Source organism: Triturus cristatus, chromosome 8 (assembly GCF_964204655.1).
Source record: "Triturus cristatus chromosome 8, aTriCri1.1, whole genome shotgun sequence".
NCBI lineage: Eukaryota > Metazoa > Chordata > Amphibia > Caudata > Salamandridae > Triturus > Triturus cristatus.
The window spans coordinates 104,560,302-104,580,723 of NC_140591.1; the positions used below are offsets into that span (position 1 = coordinate 104,560,302).

Consider the following 20,422-nt stretch of genomic DNA (forward strand, 5'->3'; position numbering starts at 1 on the left):
TATAACCATATTATCGTCTCAGACCATACCCTTCGCATTAAAATATGCATACATATACGCATATATCTTATCAGGGATTAGACAAAGCAGCGGAAGGTCACAATGATCAACACTAAATATACTGTCCCCTGGCACACTAGGATGGAAACGGAATATATTTAATCATAAGCTACCTTGACTATCCAAACTGTGCATAATAAAGGTAGGTGAGGTGCCGTTTTTATGAGATCAGGAGACAAAGGGGGATGAGTGTGGATGGAGTAATTATCAAAAAGACACACAATGATATTAATTATTTCTGTCCCTTTATTCAGGATCCCGCTGATATAACAGGGGATCTTCTTTGACCTGGACCCAAGGCGGACAACGTATTTAATTCTCGCTTAAGATTTGAGGAAATCTCAGTCTTTTTATCAAAAAGCTCCACAAGAGGTAGATACATATATACATAGCCACCACCAGCATTAGATTGGGTGATGGTCAAGTAGGTTTTGAGCCACCGAGGCACCCAAATTTAAGTAACATTAATTTCTCCCATAGGAGTCTCATTGGCCTAAGAAGAAGATTCGTAAGGATTTTTTTTGCCACTGTGTCTTCTTACCTAGCTGGAGGTTGACATTTGACTACATACTTACCGTAAAGGTGGGTGCTATGGGTAAAAAGGTTGTTATAAGTTTAAACCCATACATGTAGTGCCTAATAATAATATACCACATCCTTGATACGAATATGTAAGGGTTGACCTGACACCGTGAGTTAGAAACATAGTTGTTTATTCATAAACAGAGGTGAGGGATCCCCACCGTGTTCCTTCATATAAAAGATTAAAAATATGATACAATATATGAAGCTTACTGTAGCAGTGCCATTATAGACAATCGGTTCTAAAGATGTGAGTAGATTATAACATGGTTGGATGAATGAGTGGTGTGTGTCTCTCTCTCTGTGTGGGTATAAATGTGAAATGAAAGATAGGATAAATACGAACCCCAATCAACAGTTATAAACAAATTTTATCTACTTAGGTCTGTTCTTGGTTTTAAGAGGACATTTGGATATTTACAGTCAAACCCTTTTGAAACTGTTTTTATATAAAAAAAATTGAATTGCATTTCTATTCTTATTGTTGATAAAATATATGGTTGTGATTTTGTATATTTGTGTTTTCAATTAGGTGACATGAAAGTGTGCCACAAAATGTACCATTAAGAGAGACAATTATTACCCTTGTCCTGATGAAGGTGGCTTCTCAATTTATTGCCACCAAAACGCGTTGACACTCTTGTTTTACTCTAAGGTTATATTCAAGGAACTGTCCATGCCCAGTCATATCATTTACTGATGGACATTTATTCAATGGATTGATTCTTTTGAAATAACCGTATCACGATGATTTGAATGCTTCACGTGTTTGTTGTCTCTCATGCATTTTACACTTTGATTATTTGTTTGTAATTATATTGGCGTCATCTGTTTGATCTAATTTGTTTTTAATCATGAATAATTCCTAAGGAGAACTTTTTTAAATAAAAATATTTTTATATTATTTTCAGTTTTTATCAATGTGTTTATAATTGTTCTTTGGGCCTGGTTTTGTGGTTGATGTGAGAGCCCGGATTGATTGAATGTTGAGGCGAATGACTTTTGGTAAATATATTCAGTCCAAGAGAGCTCTGTTTTAATTAGTAATTTCACAAGCAACCATGGGCAAGTAAGTAGCTCATACAGGAGTTTGTAGAGTATGGCTTCCATCTGGGAGTAGATCCAAGCAATGGTCTGAAACCAAGGAAGACATGCAAAAGAACTCGAGTTAACCATCCCTCCTCCGCCTTTCTGCCCGAATGGTCACTCACTCACATTCTGGCGTAAGATGTTTCTAAAGTAATGTGGGACTGAGGAAGCCATTTAAACAGTCCCCCATTACTCCTAGAATCAGGTCAAGGGCATTATTAAAGCAGGTACATGACAAGCAACACTCACGAGGCATCACGGCTAGAGTGATGTTGCAGGATTCCTGGCCGACTATGTTTTTGACCGAGACAAGATAGAAACCAGAGCTGTCTGCTGAAATATTCTTCAACGTCAGGGATCCTTTGTCTGCAAAAAAACAAAAAACATTGTGTTACAAATAGCGTGAGTAAAAATGTGCACCACTAAACACAATAAGACACTACTTGTTGAAGCAGTCTTACCCCCACCATAGAGACATCTGGCAGGCCTGGCATCATGGTCTGAACAAGCATTTGCAATGCAATTGGTCTCGCCTTTGGGACCTTATATGTATTTAGCTATGTAGCACATTAGCCTGGGTGCTGAAACATCTACTGTTCCTTAACATGGAGGGAAAGTAAGCACCAAACTGGGGAACACGCCAGGTATGGTAACACATGGAGAGAAAAACTGCGTATCACCAGGAATTGTCCAAAGCTCTGTTTTTAATATAAAATCAGCCCCATCTGTGGTCATATCACTGAAAATACAAGTTTTGAAAAAAAATATTATTGTCTACTGGTGCTCATTGAATACAAGTTTCTATGGCCTGGAATCTAGGGATGCTAAAGTGATTCTGGTGTTTTACGTCTGCTGGTCATTTTCTGTCAAGAAAGTTAAATAGAGGCAGTTGCCAGAAAAATAAAAAAAGAAAGTCCCTAAGTAGAAAGCAATTCTGGTATTTTACTGCCCTCTACTGGTCGTTTTCTATCAAAACAGTTAACTAGAGGCAGATGAACAGAAAAAAAACCTCCCTAATCAAAAGCCGAAGCAGACAAGTCCTGGGGCTGATCTCCAGATCCCACAAGCACATACAACAGATCTTCCAGACAGCACAGGCGCTGTCTAGGCTCGACCTAAAAACAAAAGCAGGCCAGATAAGGACATCCAGGAAAACATCTCTCATATGAAGAAAAGGTAAAAGGGATACACCTGTTCTCTGAACATTAGAGGGAGCAATATTTTAATCATCAAACAGATACCGCGCTTTCCGCTTTTTGTGTCCTCCTCTTTACAGCGTCAATTAAAATATTTACTCCAAAATCATTGAATTTGAGTTAACAGCTGCTAAACTGTATGCCTGGCAGTTTAACACCTACTACAAAGAACCCCCTTCTCTTCCTCTTAAAAAGAAAATATTGAAAAAAGCTCAAAAGTTTTAAAAGTAGTTTTTACATCTATATCCTATCCCCAACTCCTCCCTTCCTGCAATGTTTGAGGCATTAGTTTACCAGATATTTCCACTGATACACAATTCCCTACACCATCTGTGTGTTTACGTGATTTCCCCCAGTGTAGATTCACATCACTATGTACCAGTTTTCCCCAAAATGTCCAGCCCGATTTGCTCCTCTAAGCACATGTTCAGCTATCACAACCTGACACCATCTGTGTATGGGGGAGGGTTAGGAGTGATATCCACCCCACCCCCTCAGGTTAAGCCCCTGTCCTTCACTCCTCTTGTCCTCACTGGGACATCAATCTAACAATTTTCACCACAGTTCATCCTCTTTTCAAATATTTTCCTAAGTTTAATTAAATAATTACAATGTTTTACTCTTTACGTGTTCCTTTAATATAAGGAAATATGTTTTTTTTTAAAATGCAATGTTTAAAAATTGTTCAACATGTGACTAACGTCTTCACTTCTTTGTTTACTCTTTCACTCAAAGTTTGTGCAGCTCAAATTGTTATTGGTAGACATTTTGACCCAATACCCGTAAGACCAGTTGCTGTAGTGAGTTCATGTCAAGCTTGTGACTGGAGGAATCGGTCTTACCTGCTACAGCCGTCGGCGGCAGCGGGCGCAGCTGACTGGCCACGGTGTAACTCTGCCAGGTGTAGGTGGGCACCGGAGAGCCCTCCTCAGATTCACATTTCAGTATGATGTCCTGTCCGTACTCCACCGTCCCAATGATCGACTGCTTTGGCTTGGATGGGGCGACTAGAGAGAGAAACACAAAAACGAGGATACAAAACTTGTAAAACAAGCGCTGCACTTCTTTTGATGTAAGTGAGCATCATCAAAGGCTGCACATTAAATCCTACCTCTGGCCTGTACCACTTATCCAATCCCAACAAGACAAGCGAGCAACTTCATGCAACTACTCTGGACATGTCACAAGCCGACAACTTATCCCAGTTTACTCTCAACGCTGGCATCAACGTCTTCATCAAATTAACTATCCTATTTCGTAACTCCGCTACTAGGGGCTCAGGCTTCGCACCTCCTACTTGGAGAGCATCCGCAGCTAAAATAGCAGCCCAGGTACCACCTAACTCATTCTGATGATCCTCATGGCGGATCTTTGCCCATATCGGTTGTGGCACTACATTGCCAAACAACATCTCAATATCTGCAATGTTCATAATACAAGCGTCCACTGTCTGGGACAATTCCTTATAGTAACCAGCAGGATTCTTACGGGTGTCTTGCAAAGTCTGTTTTAATGCTAATACTTCAGACTTTTTCCATGGGACATGTATCCAAACTCTCTGAAAATGTGCTGGAGCGGCCTGAATACCTCTCCCTGCATCAGCCTGTACCGCATCACGCCATACTGGCGGAACCTCTCTCATACAATACTGTCCTAATGTCTTCGTTGCCGAAGAATCATTCGCAAACAAAGCTCTAGAGGGTAGTACAGACCTATAGGCAAGAAGCCGTTCCAACGCATGTCTAGCTTCAGAACCCACTATCATACCTTTCGCAAATTCACTCTGGAGTTCGAGCATTTCAGTAGGGGCTGAGTCTAATTCGTCGTTGTCCCATTCATCTCGCAACAATTTACACATCTCCTCAAACACATACCTCTGAGTCGGTTCATTCCATTGAGAAAATGTATCGTAAACTATACGACAACTATACCGATCGGGTTTCAAAATCCACCTATGAGCCATCGAATCTAATAATGCTCGTTCCCCGGAATCAGGGAGCTGGCTACGTCTCTGCATAGAATCAGAAACGACGGGCGCAATTAGCGACCCAAAAAGAGGAGTCAGAAAACTAGGGACGGTGTCGGTTTCTCGCCGACGAACGGAAGGTGAAGTAGACATAAGAGCAGGAGAGACAGCATTCAATGAAAGCAAAGGAGCAAAAGGAGTAACAGAAACAGGAGTAACAGATGTAGTAAGGTGAGGTGTAGTAGTTAAAGACGAAAGAGGCAACCCAGGAAGAGGGGGTGCTGGAGGAACATAACCCAGCTGAGGAACAGGTGGTGGGGGAGGAACTACCAAAGGCTGACCAGCAGCCGGTTGTACAGCAGGGGGAACCAAAAGGGCTCTAGCACACTGTACGTAAGGAGGTGGCGACTTCAATAAATAAGACATCAGAGGATCCTTTTCGGGGTCCTCTATCGGCTTATCGGGACATGATGGCAAAACAGGGTAGCACTTATCAATTGCCATGCTATGTTGTCTAGTGAAAATCTCGATCGCTTTCTCTTCTTCATCTTCCTTAAACTGCCTAGCAGCTTGCATAATCGTGACACCTTTTTCTCGTTTATCCTTTTTAGCCTGTTTGATTTCTTTCTGCTTGGCTTCTTTGCGCCATAGACGAAAGGAGTCAAACATCGCCGGCCGGGCTTTCTTCTTAATAACTTCGCTTCCAAATTATCCAAAATTGCAGTTTCAAAACGACCATGTTGTGGCCATCTGAGAACACCATCTGTCCTCGTATAGCGGACCCATACCTCGTTATACGTGATAGGGCCCACACCATGCTTCGAATAGAGCTCATAAGTCGGAGTTCCAACCGGAGGTATCGGACAAGAGTCCTCCAATTGGGAATCCTTGTTGCAACATCCAAGACAAGACAAGAAATCAAGACTACGGTTAGGCATCTTCGTTCACTAACCGAGTTTCAAACTTCGAGGGGCTATCTCTACCGATACACTCGTAAATGTACGAGACCCTCGGTTTTTGGGAACTGCAGCTACCAAATAATCCTAAGGACCAAACTAAACCAAATGCAATGGAACCATGCAAACCAAAACTAAGGACCAAAGAACTCGAGTTACCAAACAAAACTAAGGACTCCAAGAACTAAGAACAAACCTAAGGACTGGGAGCGACCCACTTATACTTAACTGAAAGATCAATTACATCACCAGGAAGACCCGTCTATCGTCTCGCCGTACTAAGGACTACGCCAGGCTCCAAAACAGGTCGACAGTCAGGGCGCCAGTCCTTTGCTGCAGTCTGGAAGCGGGAACCTTCGCGGGGAAAGACCTTCGGACCACTTATGCGACATACATGGATCGATGAAGTGGGGTGCACCTCCCTCGGAAATTTCACACGAAGCTCCTCACAATCTTCAGGCTAGGACCGGGACCGCTCGATGTCGCTCAACGTTGGGCGCCAACTGAAGGACTGGGCAATTTCTAAGACCCAGCGGTGCCAGGGGACAACACCTGAAACCTTCGGGGTTCACCTGTTTTGGCGTACTAAACAAACAGACACGGGACTCCTCCTCTGGCGTCAAAAGATCGTCTTTAAAGGACTGCAGTCAGGAACAGAAGTCACAGAAGTATCATACGAGATAGATTCTAAGGAGACTGCTCGATTTGTACAAAGCAGGTCGCTCCTTAAATACTGAGTGTTATGCTTCGGGCAAACATTCCTGCAAGTTTACAATAATTCCCGTTTCTGTATTCCAGACAATAAGATCACACAACATCACATTCCCATCTCCAGGTGTCCGGCCTTCAATCACACAATTCTGACATACCTCTATTGAAAGGCCGGACCGCCCCATAATAAAATTGGTCACCTCCTCATCATAAAAGGCTAAAGGGAAATACAGGAACAGATGCAGAAAATAGAAGAGTCAGATAAGACATATTCGTAGGCAAATAAAAGAAGTGTGGTCTATTGTATCAGGGTCAGTAATCTTGCTCAAGCAGGACAAGACAGAAAACCAGTGCGGCAGGGTCCGCCTCAGGCGACAGAGTCAGCTTTCGCCAAGTCATGCAGAATTCAGCAGAACGCGCACTAGGGAATACGTGTCCTCGTTAGGTTACCTAACCAGGGTCATCGTTCGGACATCGCCCATTCACTGACTATGTGAGGGCAATGATACAAAATGGACGTCGTGCACAAAATGGAACTCGTAGGTTCGAACACGGAAACCAGCAATACAGGACGAACCCTTCAGTGCAGCGTTGCGAAAACGCTTGCACATACTAAACTCATCATTTGCGATTCACTAATACCAGAATCGTCACGGTACCATTAGTTCAGAAACACGGGTTCAGTTTTCACGGAACCTCAAAGGGAGTAGCCAGAAAAATAAGTGGCCCCCTAGCTCTGAGTGCAAAAGAAGCACCCTCCAAAGACTAGCTCCTTGTCTCTTCCATCCAAGCATCTATACATTCATTCATTCATTTCCATTATTTCGCCTTTACATTCTATCATTCATTCTTCCAGCCATCATTCAATATTTGCCCATTCCATCCATCTGTTCATTCATATATCCATCAATACATGCATGCATCCATCATTTGATTTACCCATCCATCAATAAAGTCATCCATCCATCCATCCATCCACACTCCTACACTAATGGGTATGTTTACAAAACACATGTGCTCCTAACACCGCAAAGGTGTGTAGAGGTATTGAACACGTTATAAATATGTGCACTGAAGAGTAACCATGTGTGCAGGTGACAGTGGACAACTTGTGGCCCTTACTGTTCGACACATATTTTTTGGTACTGCAGAAAATGTTTCCAGCAGGGCAAATATTCTACGTACTACATACTAAGTATTGTAAGCAGCCTGGAGTTATTAGATCAGTGATACTCTGAGTATGGCCGGGGGCGCGCATGCCGCACTCCTGACCTTTATGTACAGCCCTCCGGTCAACAGCAGCACTGGGGGCTGGTCTTTACTCGACATAGCACTAACATTAAAATATGTTAAATAAATGGGGAGGCATTTATTTAAAGGTCAATTGCTGTTAAAGATGGGAAGTAACTCGAGGAGCCCCACTGCCTACCTTTAGAACACATTCATTCATAAAAACAACTTGCAGCAGGATCTTCAAAATTCAGAAGTTCGTTTCATTAACATGCAGAACCGTTTCACCTTAGTAAATCAGAACACATCAGTGCATTCAGAAGTATTTTTCTATAAAAGTGATAGTTTTCAAACATGAATTTGTAAACATTCACGCTTCCCCCCCCCCCCCCCCCCCCCCTGGCAACAATTCCAATAGTGAACCAACAGGCAAGTCAGTGGTTATGTGCACCGTTTGGGTCACTAGGGTTGCTAGTGTACATGAATAACATTGTAGTTTCTTAAATCAAACACAGGAAAAGGTTGTGTACGGATCACATACTGAAGTCCTTCATTTTGAGGTCCTTTAATAGGTGATCATGAAGGGAAAGTAAAATTAAACAATTGCCTGGGATCACACAATTTGGTCAAGTGGGGAGGCCAGGATTGATCCCAGGTTTTCTGGTTCCACATGTGCAATTCAATTCACAGAGTAGATGTACATGCGTTGCCTACACCAAACTTACCCACCACTGCCCGACAACTCTGTACTGTCATCAGAGTGGCCATCCGTCACACCACTAAACAAACCTTTTGGCCCCTGGATAAATGTTTGCAAGTACCCATGTATTAGACAAACTAGTCTCAGCATGAAAATGTCTACTTAACATAGAAGCCTGTGTGCACCATGTACTAACTTTTGAACATGTGCTTGATTTGCTTCAGAAGATGGGCTATCTGTAAAGTTTTCACCACAGTATAAAGGCTGCAGGTAGTACGATCTTTAGCACCTTCAGAGCTTAGTTATTTTAAGTGAATAGTCGCGCTTTGGATACGTTTTGCATAGAATGCTTAGGAGATACTATTGTTTTAATACTCTGTGGTGCATTTCTCACCAGAGTTTCACTGTTTGCAAAGAGTGTGGCACAGAATGAGAATAATCTTTATTCGGTTTAAAAAACCATGAAAGAAATATCACAGTGAATCATAATAAAACATATCAACACATAAATCGCATAAAAGCAGACTAGGGTAGAAAACGACAAAAGTGTAATGTGCAAAAATGTTAAAATGCAGACTGAAAGCTCGTATATCCCAGAAGCTTCCAGATAGAGTACTACAAAGTGTCACAATATCGAGATTATCATAAAATTCTATTTTCTCACAAGATTTTAGTCTCACCGTTTCTGGATAAAATTGTAAATCAAAAGACAGACAAATTCAGTTTATAAAAGCTGAAGATGAAATCGGGCAGGCCTACACCTCCTGATATTTAAGCTCCTCATCAGCGGGATTAAGAATTTCTTCTTGAGCTCAGCATATAAATGATAAAAGAAGAAAAAATGTACCATGGACAGAATTGAGCATGACTCTTAGGGACCTAGTTCAAGGGCAGAGTCAGAATAAACATTACTACGATATGAGACAAAAAAGTGTGCTACATAAAACCTGAACCTCACCAAGTAAAATCTTTGGTGATGTTGGAGTGGGAGCAGGAGATAAGGCTCTATAGAATCTGTGGTCACTAGCGGGAGATATCTTATCACCCTCTTCCTTCCCTAAATTACCTCTGCGCATTTTACATAGGGCTACATAATCCCATTTCAACTGCTGTTTGGAGACAGTGAAGAAATTATGCGGTCTGTCAAAACAATTAGATCGCCCTGTTGCTATCAATTTCTCGTGTACATATCTGAGCCATGGGTTCCTAGAAGGATGATTCCGAGATGATCACTCATTTCCTGATTGAGCAAAGCCTCGTGTTTGGACCAAACTCAATACCATAGCATAAGCAGGGCTAGACTGATACGAACTTCGAGGGTACATAAGCCTACTTCAGTGTGACAGAGGAATATGGAAAGGCCATTAGGTACAGACAGCCTTCTCAGGAACACATTTTCTTTATTTTCAGGTTTGAGATGTCACAGTAACCCCAAACTCTGGCCCCATATATTACAGTGGAGCAGCAGTGTGGTACACAGTTAACTCTCTCCGTAGAGTACACACTGTTAACAGTACCCACTTTTCTACTCATATCCACTTTATTTCTTAATAACGGTTCAGTGCCTGTTAGGGATTTGATACAGGTAAAGACTGTCTGTAGTAGGGCATTAGTCATGTAACAGGCTTGAGAATCTGGAGGAACTTGGTTTTCCTTGAACAGTTGTATACAGATTGAACACAGTGTGCAGGATAGGTTATCCTTTCATCTGTGATTCATGGTCAACATGAACTCGGCTACCCATGAAGCGTATGGTATAGGGTCAACATTACAAAAGCATACAACCCTCAGATAAAGCAAGCTTGTATGACAGGAGCATTGATCTTCATATTATTCTGAGCTATTTTGCACACACTTTCAGAGCTCTAATGGTATACCCATTTAAAGAGCAATGTGTACAAAAGAAGCTTGGATGATTTCATCAGTGATGTCATAAATGATGTCATTTGAGATGCCAACAGTGATATCCTAACTGATGTCATAGAACAAGTCATGAGTGATATAATAAGCAATGCCATAAGGATTGCAAGGGGAGGTGCAAGTTATAGTTAGCTCCGCTAAGTTGAATAGGTGAATTTCTGTGTTTTTTTAGTAAAAAACTTTAATGTTGCCAGTGGCAAATTCTCCTAGATATGAAGTTACGTTAACCTTTGTTTTTTCAGTGAATACGCACATATATATTTTATCCATTGACCTATTGATCTGTGGTTCTGTCACTCACATTACTATGCAAACACAGAGATGATGGACAGAGTGCTGAAACTTTTCAAACACTCACCCCCAGTCACTGATCTGGGTTAAATCCATCATCATTCTTTAGCTCACTTTGCCACCTACAGTGCCTGTTACAGCCTGCTTCCTCCGGATAGGAGCATCTTGCAGTAGGCAGCTCTGGATCTGGGATGAGGAGGAAGGAAGGTGGAGCAAAATATAACCAGCCCAGCTAGTGATACTCGTAACCAGTGTCCTTGCAGCTTCAGGTGCAAGGGAAGACCGTTCACTGACAGAGCGCTGTGGAGCTCAGTCCCTCATTCCACCTCCCCTGCTGCTGATACTGCGAGGCCTGAATGATGCACGGCAAACTAGGCTTTCAGTGTAATGGTTTCTGAGAAATTGCAGCTTTCATGGTGAGTGGGCATCGTACAGTGTGAATAAAATGTATCACCGCTTATGTTTTGGCTCTGAAACATATGCCCTTACATTTCTTCTACTTCAAGCAGACACCGGTAGCTGCATGGCATGGTCTCTTAAGCTGAGAAAGGAATAGAATCACATGCATTATAATTAGGCTTCCCTGGTTTCAGTTTGCTTGTCATGAATTCAGGTGTTTTTTTTTTTATTCCAATGTTTTAAACAACGGGGGAAAAATAAGTGGTCATTGGTATTTACTCTTTTTAGCTCCTTACAAAAATCACTGGGTTGGCGTTTTTCCAATTCTTATAAAGAAATATGCTTTCATTTCCTGCCTTGTGAATTCCTCTCTTCTTTTCAGCACCTAACTTAAGTTGCCAAACCCGTTCCTTTATTTTTTTTTCGAGTAACTCTTCATTATTTCTTGCGCCTCCCTGTCTAATTTCCTAGCACTCAAATCTCTTTCCAAGCCCTTCCGTCCGTTCCATTGTCAAGAAAGCGAATGCATGGTGGCATGTTTGTACCAAAATAAAATGTGATTGTAGCATTTAAAAGGTTAATGGTGGGTGTTTAACACACCCTTGTGCTGCTCTGTTCTTTTAAAAATGGCAGAGATCTGCTAAATGAAGATTTTCTACTTAGGATGTGCATCCCTGCCAAGTACCACGCATCAAGCGTTAGACTAACGTATTTTAATGTGGTGGTCCGCATCACTGCATTAAAAATACATTATCACACATTTTTGGCACCTTGAGCACCTGCTTGCGCTGAGCCTAGGTGAACTAAGCAGGTATTGGGTAGTGCCTGTCTGTCGTTCGCGTGATAGAAACAGCAGGGCACATGCTGGCACACTGGCGGCCATGCTGCTGCATTTAGTTTTGGTCAAACAATCAACTGAGAGAAGTTCATACTTTGTTTATTTAGTTGCCGCAAGCATAGTGCGGCTTATGATCCTTAAAAAAACTATTGTGATCTCAGATCAGGGCCGGCCTCTCTGAGCCACGTGGGTTTGTGGTCACTAAAATTAAAGCAACAAACAGCAACGCTGGACTTGCTGTCTTACATGGAGACTGCAGGACATATGTCCAGCAAGGTACACTGCATGAGTTATGCACTGGTCCTCCTGTGGCACAGATGCTTACCTGATGCACATAACTTTCACATGGATGCAGACGCGGTTTGGTGTTTTGAAGAAGCATTGGTCCTGTTCACTGTGCAAACCATAAGCTATTGGAATATTGATTGGTTCTGTTTGACATGTCCTATAAAAACCCCAATGCATGGACAGCTGCAGAAGGGTCAGACAAGCAGTTTATCTGTTTCTGGGGAACTAAATGCTTTCCCGTGGCTTGTGTCTGCTTCCACTAATTCAAGCATTTCACCCATCAGTTTGTTTTTTGATTCTTCCATTATACGCTAGTTCAGTCTGGCTACTTTAGCAGGTCAGACTTTACCTCAAAACCTATAGGTGTTTAATGTGACCCTCCCTCAGAAACACTTGCATGACACAAAGTGGATTTGGCACTGTGAGAAGTCCACCATTTCTGCACAAAACACTTTTTGCTCTGAAAGTAAATCACTGATGCAGCTTTCAATCCCAGACAAGACTCAGAGAGCCCACCTTAGATGCCAGGGGTTCTTGCGTCAGCAGTGAACACATCCATCACTGCTTCCAAATGAAGGGATTTAATACTAACTGTCCAGCTTGCCCTTCACACTTCAACAATATGTTGTTTCTCTAGGCAAATGCTTCAGTTAATGGGCCCAACAAACAAGCATTGAAAATGCAATAGGTCTCGCCTTTGATTAGGTTAAAGCCATTTGGTTTGCTAATGGTATTGTATAGCAAAGCAAATGGCTTTAACTTGATGAAAGGCGAGACCTATTGCATTTTTTACGCTTGTTTTTTTGTTGCAATCACACTGCCCGTCAGTACTCATAGTTCATGCTACAAGCACACCTATCTCTCTCACCATGCATAAAGGCCCCCCCCTGTAAACTCTGCACACTGGTCCATTTTTACAAATGCTAGGTAACACTAAAGGAAGCTTCCTGGTGCTCACTAATGATGAAGCATGCCACATTATGTGTGCAGGAGTCTATCTCCCGTCACAGTTTCAATGCCATAGTTAAAATTGAATCTAAAAAATTATTAAGTATTTGTAACATTTATTTAACATTCAATATTTTACTTCATTTATCATCCTCGTGCTTCGCTCAAAAATATTTTTCTGCCATTTAAGTATGTGCTGTTTCTACGGGGAAGGTACGGTTTGACAATGCATGCAAATTAAGTCAATACTGAATTAATGTAGGGTGAATTGATAGTTTGTGGGCCCGAGCTCAGTTGCCACTCATAGAAACCTACTAAACCCAGACATTTATGAATACTAGACATTGAGGGGAGTCCATGGTTGTCTGACACATTGCCAGAATGGGTCACTTTTTAAGGCAAAAAACGTTATTTGTCATCGTTTTGGAGCATTTCTCGTCACGGCGGGCTAGCTGGCCTTCTAATCGCAAAAAGTTTGGGAATACAGAATGGTAGGACTTATGTGAAGTCCTGTAATTCTGGAACTTTCTCCCCACAGATGTGAGAGGAAACTGATTTTACCCACAGTTTGATGCTTGAACGAAATTCTGGTAAGAAAACATAGTGGGGTACATGCAAGTCACGCCACCATTTATTTGCCTATCTAGCTTCCAGAAGTGTCTGGTTTTAGTAGGTTTCCATGGGTAAGTGGCCATCCCCTTGACCAAATTCTGACAGTCAAAATGGATCAATTTTCAAGGCAAAGATATGTCTCTGCGCATTCGGGTCCACCCACAAAAGTAAGGTACCAATTTTATTTGGAGAAGTGTGGGAACACTGAAGAGTTGAACATCTGTTAGTATTTGTGGCTTCCAATTGTGAGCCAGTGTGTAAAATAGACCATATTTTGGAAGATTGTCTCTTAATCACATGACCATATAGGTAACCTCAAATGTAGAGCTTTACACAAAACAACCATGACCCACCATCCAGGGCACATTTAATAAATGAATGGGTTGCCGTCATACTCCTTTTTCATTCGATTTTAACAAATTATTTGATGTAAGGTCAGTACACAATGAAACATCATTATAAGCAGCAGTCTAGTTGATGGTTCTGTGTGCCATGTGTTTTTGGACAACTAGCAAACTTTAAATATTCCTGCAACCAGTACGTAATGGTTCAGAACTTTTGAAAATCTTTCATCAGTAAATTTGTTTCTCTGGGAAACCCACAAGTGATCTACACAAATGATACCTTCCTGAATTAAGTATTGTGTCTACTCTAATTTTCAGAAATGTATAGCTTTCTGGGTTGTTAGACCCGTCAACCTTAGAGTGGGAGCCCCCCAAACGTTTTGCCTCACCTCTTAGCCTGCATGGGTATTTCGAATGTAGTCCATAACTTCCTTGTAGTGTGTACTTTACATAAAGTAAAAGATGTATTTTCGACTTAAGATTTTCATCTTCGCATAAGGAAGCATCAATCAGACACGGAGCAGTGAGTGCTGCCGATTTGATCTTACTTCCCACTCACCTCCTCCCAGTACATCTGTTTTCAAGGATGCCCCCATCTATCTATCCTCCCTCTCTGTGTAGTATTTGTCCATATGGACCGCTTTGATGGATGCTCACAAGTTAGGAAAGGACATCTCTGGCCATCTGAAGAAATTGATAAACTCTTACCAAGCACAAGAAGGTCGACCTTGTCAAGTTTAGTGCCAGTAGTGTCCCTGGGTATTTGTGCCTCACACTGGTACGTGCCATTATCCGCCATGTTCACCTGGCTGATGGTAATGGAGAGGTCACCGTTATCTGGCTGGCCGCTAAACTGCACTCTACCAGTGTACCGCTCCCCGACACTGAGATCTTGACCAAAGAAATACACGAGCACATCAGCCTGAAACAACAAAGAATAAAAATACAAATGGAGACAAACACAGCACCAACATACAATTCAATGAATGATGCAGACACAGGAGCACCATAAGAAAAGGTGTACATAGAGAAGCCAGACAGATTAAGGGCATTACCGCCATAATGTCATCAACTAGGTCTGTAACATGTTGAAAGAAATGTTCAAAACAGATGACCGCCAAAAAATGTGTTTCACCAGTGACTGTCTCCCATTTTGTAAGAATCTGAACCCCAAACCCTATGTATGTATGTAGTATTTCTATAGCACAAACCTAGCCAAGACACACCACTCGGATTAGGTATCTGTAGACACAGGAAATGCAGTGGAAACAGAGGGGGTGCAAGCACATCCCCTTCCTATGCAACAACAGTGAGAAATAACTATTGCTTCCCCCTGTTGTTATGTGTTGTAATTGTTATGCATATCTATTTAATTGCTTATTGTGTCTCATGCCAAGAATGGGTAGTTCATGCCAAGAATGCTCACAGTCTCGATGGTAGGAATGTTCCTTGAATGGACAGTTGGAGACTTTGAGCTGGACTGACAGGCTGCACTGTTGGTGGTGTATACATAAGACTAAATAAAAAAAAAAAATCAAAACAAGACTTCTTGTAGGTTTTCAACACTGGCGGCGAGGATGTGACGTCTTGTTTTAACACGTCATAGCAGTTATTTAGAATGCAGTATTCACGCTATGGCTCTTTACAGCACCACACATAAGGATATCACTGCACATTCCACCCACCACAGAGACAACTGCATCCAACGTCCCTGCTTTAGACGTCAATTCAGCTCAGAAACCAGTAGAATAAAGGAAAATGAATGTCAACGTCCACACTTTCATCCTCCATGTTAATTGACAATGTCAATTAAGTCGTCACACACAGCCCGAAGCTACCGGTATCTATGAAAAATTAAGTAATTTATGCACACAGTTGGACACTAACATTTTGTTTACTTTTGGGCATCTGTCCTAAGCACACAGCATTCCAGGTGTGCAACGTCAATTCTTGAATCAGATGGGACTCGAGGAACTCATCTGAGCCCGATGTCTGTTCTAGTGATTAGTTCAGTGGAGGATGGCAGTCCTTCCTTTCCTAGGGCACTCCAGTCAGCTGGAGCAGAAAAGGAGATTTTGTGTTTAGGCAGTGCCCTCTTAAGGTATTTTGGGGGCTCTGGGCAAGAAATATTATGGGGAGAGAGGAGTCTAAGTTAAGATCAACTTAGAATTTTTTACCCAAGGTCTGCTAATTCAAGTCCCAGTATGAAAAACAATACTTATGTTTATGTCCAGGGTTGAGATAGCTAGATAGAGAAAAAGATAGAAGTGAGATAGTTTTCTCATTCCAAAGGGTGTGGGGAATTGCCCACTTTCCCTGGATCTTAAATGTCTGTATGTTTGGGCACACACATCCCCCCTTGTCTTTGATCTCAAAAGTAAGGAATAGGGATCTTACCCTAATAGAGTGGTAACTGTGCCCTTAGGTATCGGCAGAGTATGTGCTTAGCTGCGGAGATACATTGGTAAAAATAGGTGTAACAATTTGGAGGTAGCTGAAGGGCACAAGATAGAAAAGGTAACATACATAGTATTGGTTTAGTAGTACTTGGGCGGAAATTATCCCGCGACCTACCCTCCTCTGACAACCTGGAGGTAGTGAATGATGCAGAGGAGAGGGTTTATAAATGTGTCAGGGTTGGTCTCAGGTGTGTGGTCTGAAGCAATCAAGGGTGTGGTGGTTTCCAGTTTGGAGCCAGCAGTGACTAGACCAGCTCTCGGAAAGCATAAAAGATGTGGCCGTCATGTTGGGGGATAAGATCCCTATTCCTTACTTTTGGAATATGCTACCCTACAATGTACCATACCCTATATATGCATTTGGTGTTTTGTTGTGTTATGCTGAGTTTTCCACATGTGGACACCTGCTTTACTGTGTACACTTCACTGCAGGGCGACAGAGCGCCCTCAGCATGTTTTTTTCACTCAAAGGCATACTACTTGTATTGAGGGAGTACCAACCCATTCAGTCAGTGGTGACACCTTGGATTAGCGGTCTCTTTTCTCTTACAGGCCAGAACTTCGCCGGCCTGTAGCTTTGCAGGTATGGTTGACAAATATTGATTGGGCACATTTATTTAACACACCATCTCTCCTAATCAGGTGTAGGGTAGGCATCAACGTTTTGGTCCTGAAGAAATGCCTAAGATCCAGTTAGGACATTAGGCATGAAACATGTTGACCGAACTTCACATATTTTGAGCTGTCAAGGTTTATTGGCTGCTGTGACAGTGCCTTTGTTTTACGCCTGTCAAGGGGACCACCCAATTAAAACCGTTCTCTGTACCCCTTGGCAAGTTTAAAATCACCTAGCACACAACCCTACACTCGCAACATCCTCACATTCATAATTTCGGCTAAAAATCGGAAGATCTCCGCCAAAGAGCCCCCTTGAGGGATCCATTGGGGGTCGCACCGCCGGCCCAAAGAGGAGCAGCCCGATGAAGCAGGATACCCATCTGGGTGTGTGAGGGCAATCACTTTTGATCATAAGCATCCCCCGATCGAGTCTATAAGCCCCTTTCCTGGTCACGACCGACAGCTTCTCATTTCTTTCACTTACAGCATCCTCCTTTTGTTGAACTACTACACTGAGCCATCACCCTAGAGAAAGTTCTTAGTGAAGAGATTCATTTTTTGCAACTTACTACTACAGTCATTCATCACAAAGGAAAGGTCTAGGGAAACTGGTCAATATGTCATAAAACAGAACTATACTCAGCCATCACTGGCGAGAAGTCTCAATGAACAACTTTTTGAATAGCACTACCATACACATAAATCAGCAGGTGACATGTGCCAGTGTAGAGGCTAGTACACTGATAAACAGTACACTCGCTTTAAAAATGGGATTATATATCAATAACATGTTAGAAATAGTACAGAAACAATAGTAATTTAACTTATGCAGTAGCTTAGTAGATCTATATTTAAGTGTCAGAAACGGTTACAACACACTTACACTCACTGCATGATGTCATCAGTGATGTTCACTGACCATGTCAAGAGTGATGTAATATGTGAGGTCATAAGCAGTGCATTGCAGCTGTGTAAGTTATAGTTAGCGCAGCTAACTAGAACTGCAGAATTTCTATGGTTTTGTGAATAGGTCCCTGTGACCTTTGTTTTTTTCAGAAAATATATATATTTCTGTTTTGGTGACCCTTCTCACCCAACTTCCCTCCGCAGAGCATCTCCTCACTATTTCAGAGCACCTGGCATGTCTTCCAGTGCTGCCCTCCGACAGGTGGGTTCACTTCCTCATGTCTGTGTCCTGTCTCGTGGCTCTATATGCTTGTGTTAAATGTGTGGGCTGATATTTTCCATGGCCTCCAAGGTGACCAGGGGCTGATGAGATATTGCCCACCAAATGAGCACAACTTAGTTCGTCTCTTTTCAAATGTAATATCCCAGCAGCCCATGGTTGGACTGAGTTATAGGACACTTTGAGAGTGCCAGAAGAGCTGGTCTGACAGGCGAGCACGGGGATCGGTCTTTGGCTGTTTGTGGGCATGTTTTAATTTTCGATGGGCCAGTTTTTACAGGTCATTCCGCGGATATTAGCACAAACCTTGCTTTTGTCTACCACAAATCAAGCAGTCTACCAATAACTTGAAAAGAGCGATAGAGTACCTTTCAAAATTCAGAACTGTGGGGCATGGCTCAGCACCGTGCGGGATGGCCGCTCTTCACTAAGGCTCTGTTGCAGCTGCAGGTGGAGAGCAAGGGGATGCCTTCACACAGAGGATTTTACCTACCTTTTTACAACTTTTCTGTGTTGGAACATGTGCAGAATCAGGAGACTATGATGCAGTGCTCATTTTCTTTTCTTTTTTTTTATTTGAAGTTCCACGAGTACATATATACACACAACCAAAAAAAACATAGTACAATTGACATTTCCAGCAGCAACTAACAGAGAAGAGCAAAAGAAAACTATTCAGAAAAATAATCCGATAATGGTTGCCAAATAGCCATGCCCAATTTCTTTTTACGCGTTTTTTTCAACGAATACATACTAATTTCTAAATTATAAATATTAAATAGTTTGGCTCGCCATAAATCAAAACTCGGTGCCTCAGGTTGTAACCAGGCAGTGGCAATAGAAAGTCGCATTACAGCCGCGATGATGAACAAAAAATAGCGATATTTACAAAAAGGCTGTCCAATAGATGAGGCCCCAGCAGTCCCTAATAAAATCAGGCTTGAAGAGACTGGGATTGGTTTACCTAAAATGTAAAACAGAAAACTTTCAATTTGATTAAAAAAGGAACGCAAGGAGGGACAGGAAAAAAAGATGTGCACTATATCAGCGTTGCCAGCTTGGCAGCGATAACATTCCCCAGACTTTGAAGCTTGTGAAGGGTTACCCCATTTCATAATAACCGCAGGAGTACAATATAAATTAAATAAAGTTTTAAAGTGCTGGGCTTTTAGTGAAGCAGAATAAAAAATCTTGTGAGCCATGTCGATGGAGTCTTCAATATGAATAGAGGGAGATGAAAGCCAAGTTCTCCACTTTGCGTTAATTTTATCGAGATCATCTGATCTAGAAGCCAATAATATATGATAAATAGAGCCTATTCGTAATTGCGATCTCACAGCATCAATGATACGAATAGAAACAAGATGAGAAGTATATTTCTGTAGAAAATCCCGAATCTGAAGAAATTAAAAAAATTGAGTGTTGGCTAGGTCAAATTTCTTTTTGAGTTAGTCAAAAGAAAGATAAGCGCCATCTGGAGAAACAAAAGCCCCTAACCGAGTGAACCCTTTAGAATGCCATTGGCGCGCTATAGAGTCGAAAAAAACTTGGCGGTAACAAATTAGGTGCAACAAGAGGGGTATAGACTGTAAATTTAGGAATATGAAACATCTTTGTAAGACTTTTCCAAACAGAAAAAGCAGAAGCAATGATTTTAAAACGAGTACGTTTATAATAACTGCTATCGGCTTCAATTTGCAGACAGTTCTTAGCACAGCAACCTAGAGCCATCTGGTAGATAGTAGGGGCTTCTGAGGTATTACCTGCTTCTTCCCCTGTAATAAGGATACGCATCTTCAGAAGTAGGCATGCCATTCGATATAGCCCAAAGTCAGGGATAGCCCATCCACCACGAGCAGATGGTAGCGTCATCAATCGGGAGGCTCTGCGAATCTTACCAGGGGCCCACAGGTATTTTTCACAAAGTCACTGAAGTTGCCGAATCTGAGGCTTTTTGACCAGTAAGGGAACAGCGTGAAAGAAGTAGAGTACTCTTGGTAAGATAACCATTTTTAGCAAATTGGATCGG

At 42.0% G+C, this 20,422-nt stretch overlaps 1 protein-coding gene across 1 annotated transcript in view; it reads right to left on the reverse strand.

Annotated features, from left to right (window-relative positions):
- Positions 1–20,422, reverse strand: part of GPA33 (glycoprotein A33) — a 188,607-nt gene that overhangs the window by 23,768 nt on the left and 144,417 nt on the right. The window contains exons 3-5 of the mRNA XM_085621109.1: positions 14,839–15,052; positions 3,770–3,934; positions 1,981–2,097 (exon numbers count right to left, since the gene is read on the reverse strand). Coding sequence (XP_085477235.1) covers positions 1,981–2,097; positions 3,770–3,934; positions 14,839–15,052 — 496 coding nt within the window. The remainder of the gene's footprint in view (positions 1–1,980; positions 2,098–3,769; positions 3,935–14,838; positions 15,053–20,422) is intronic.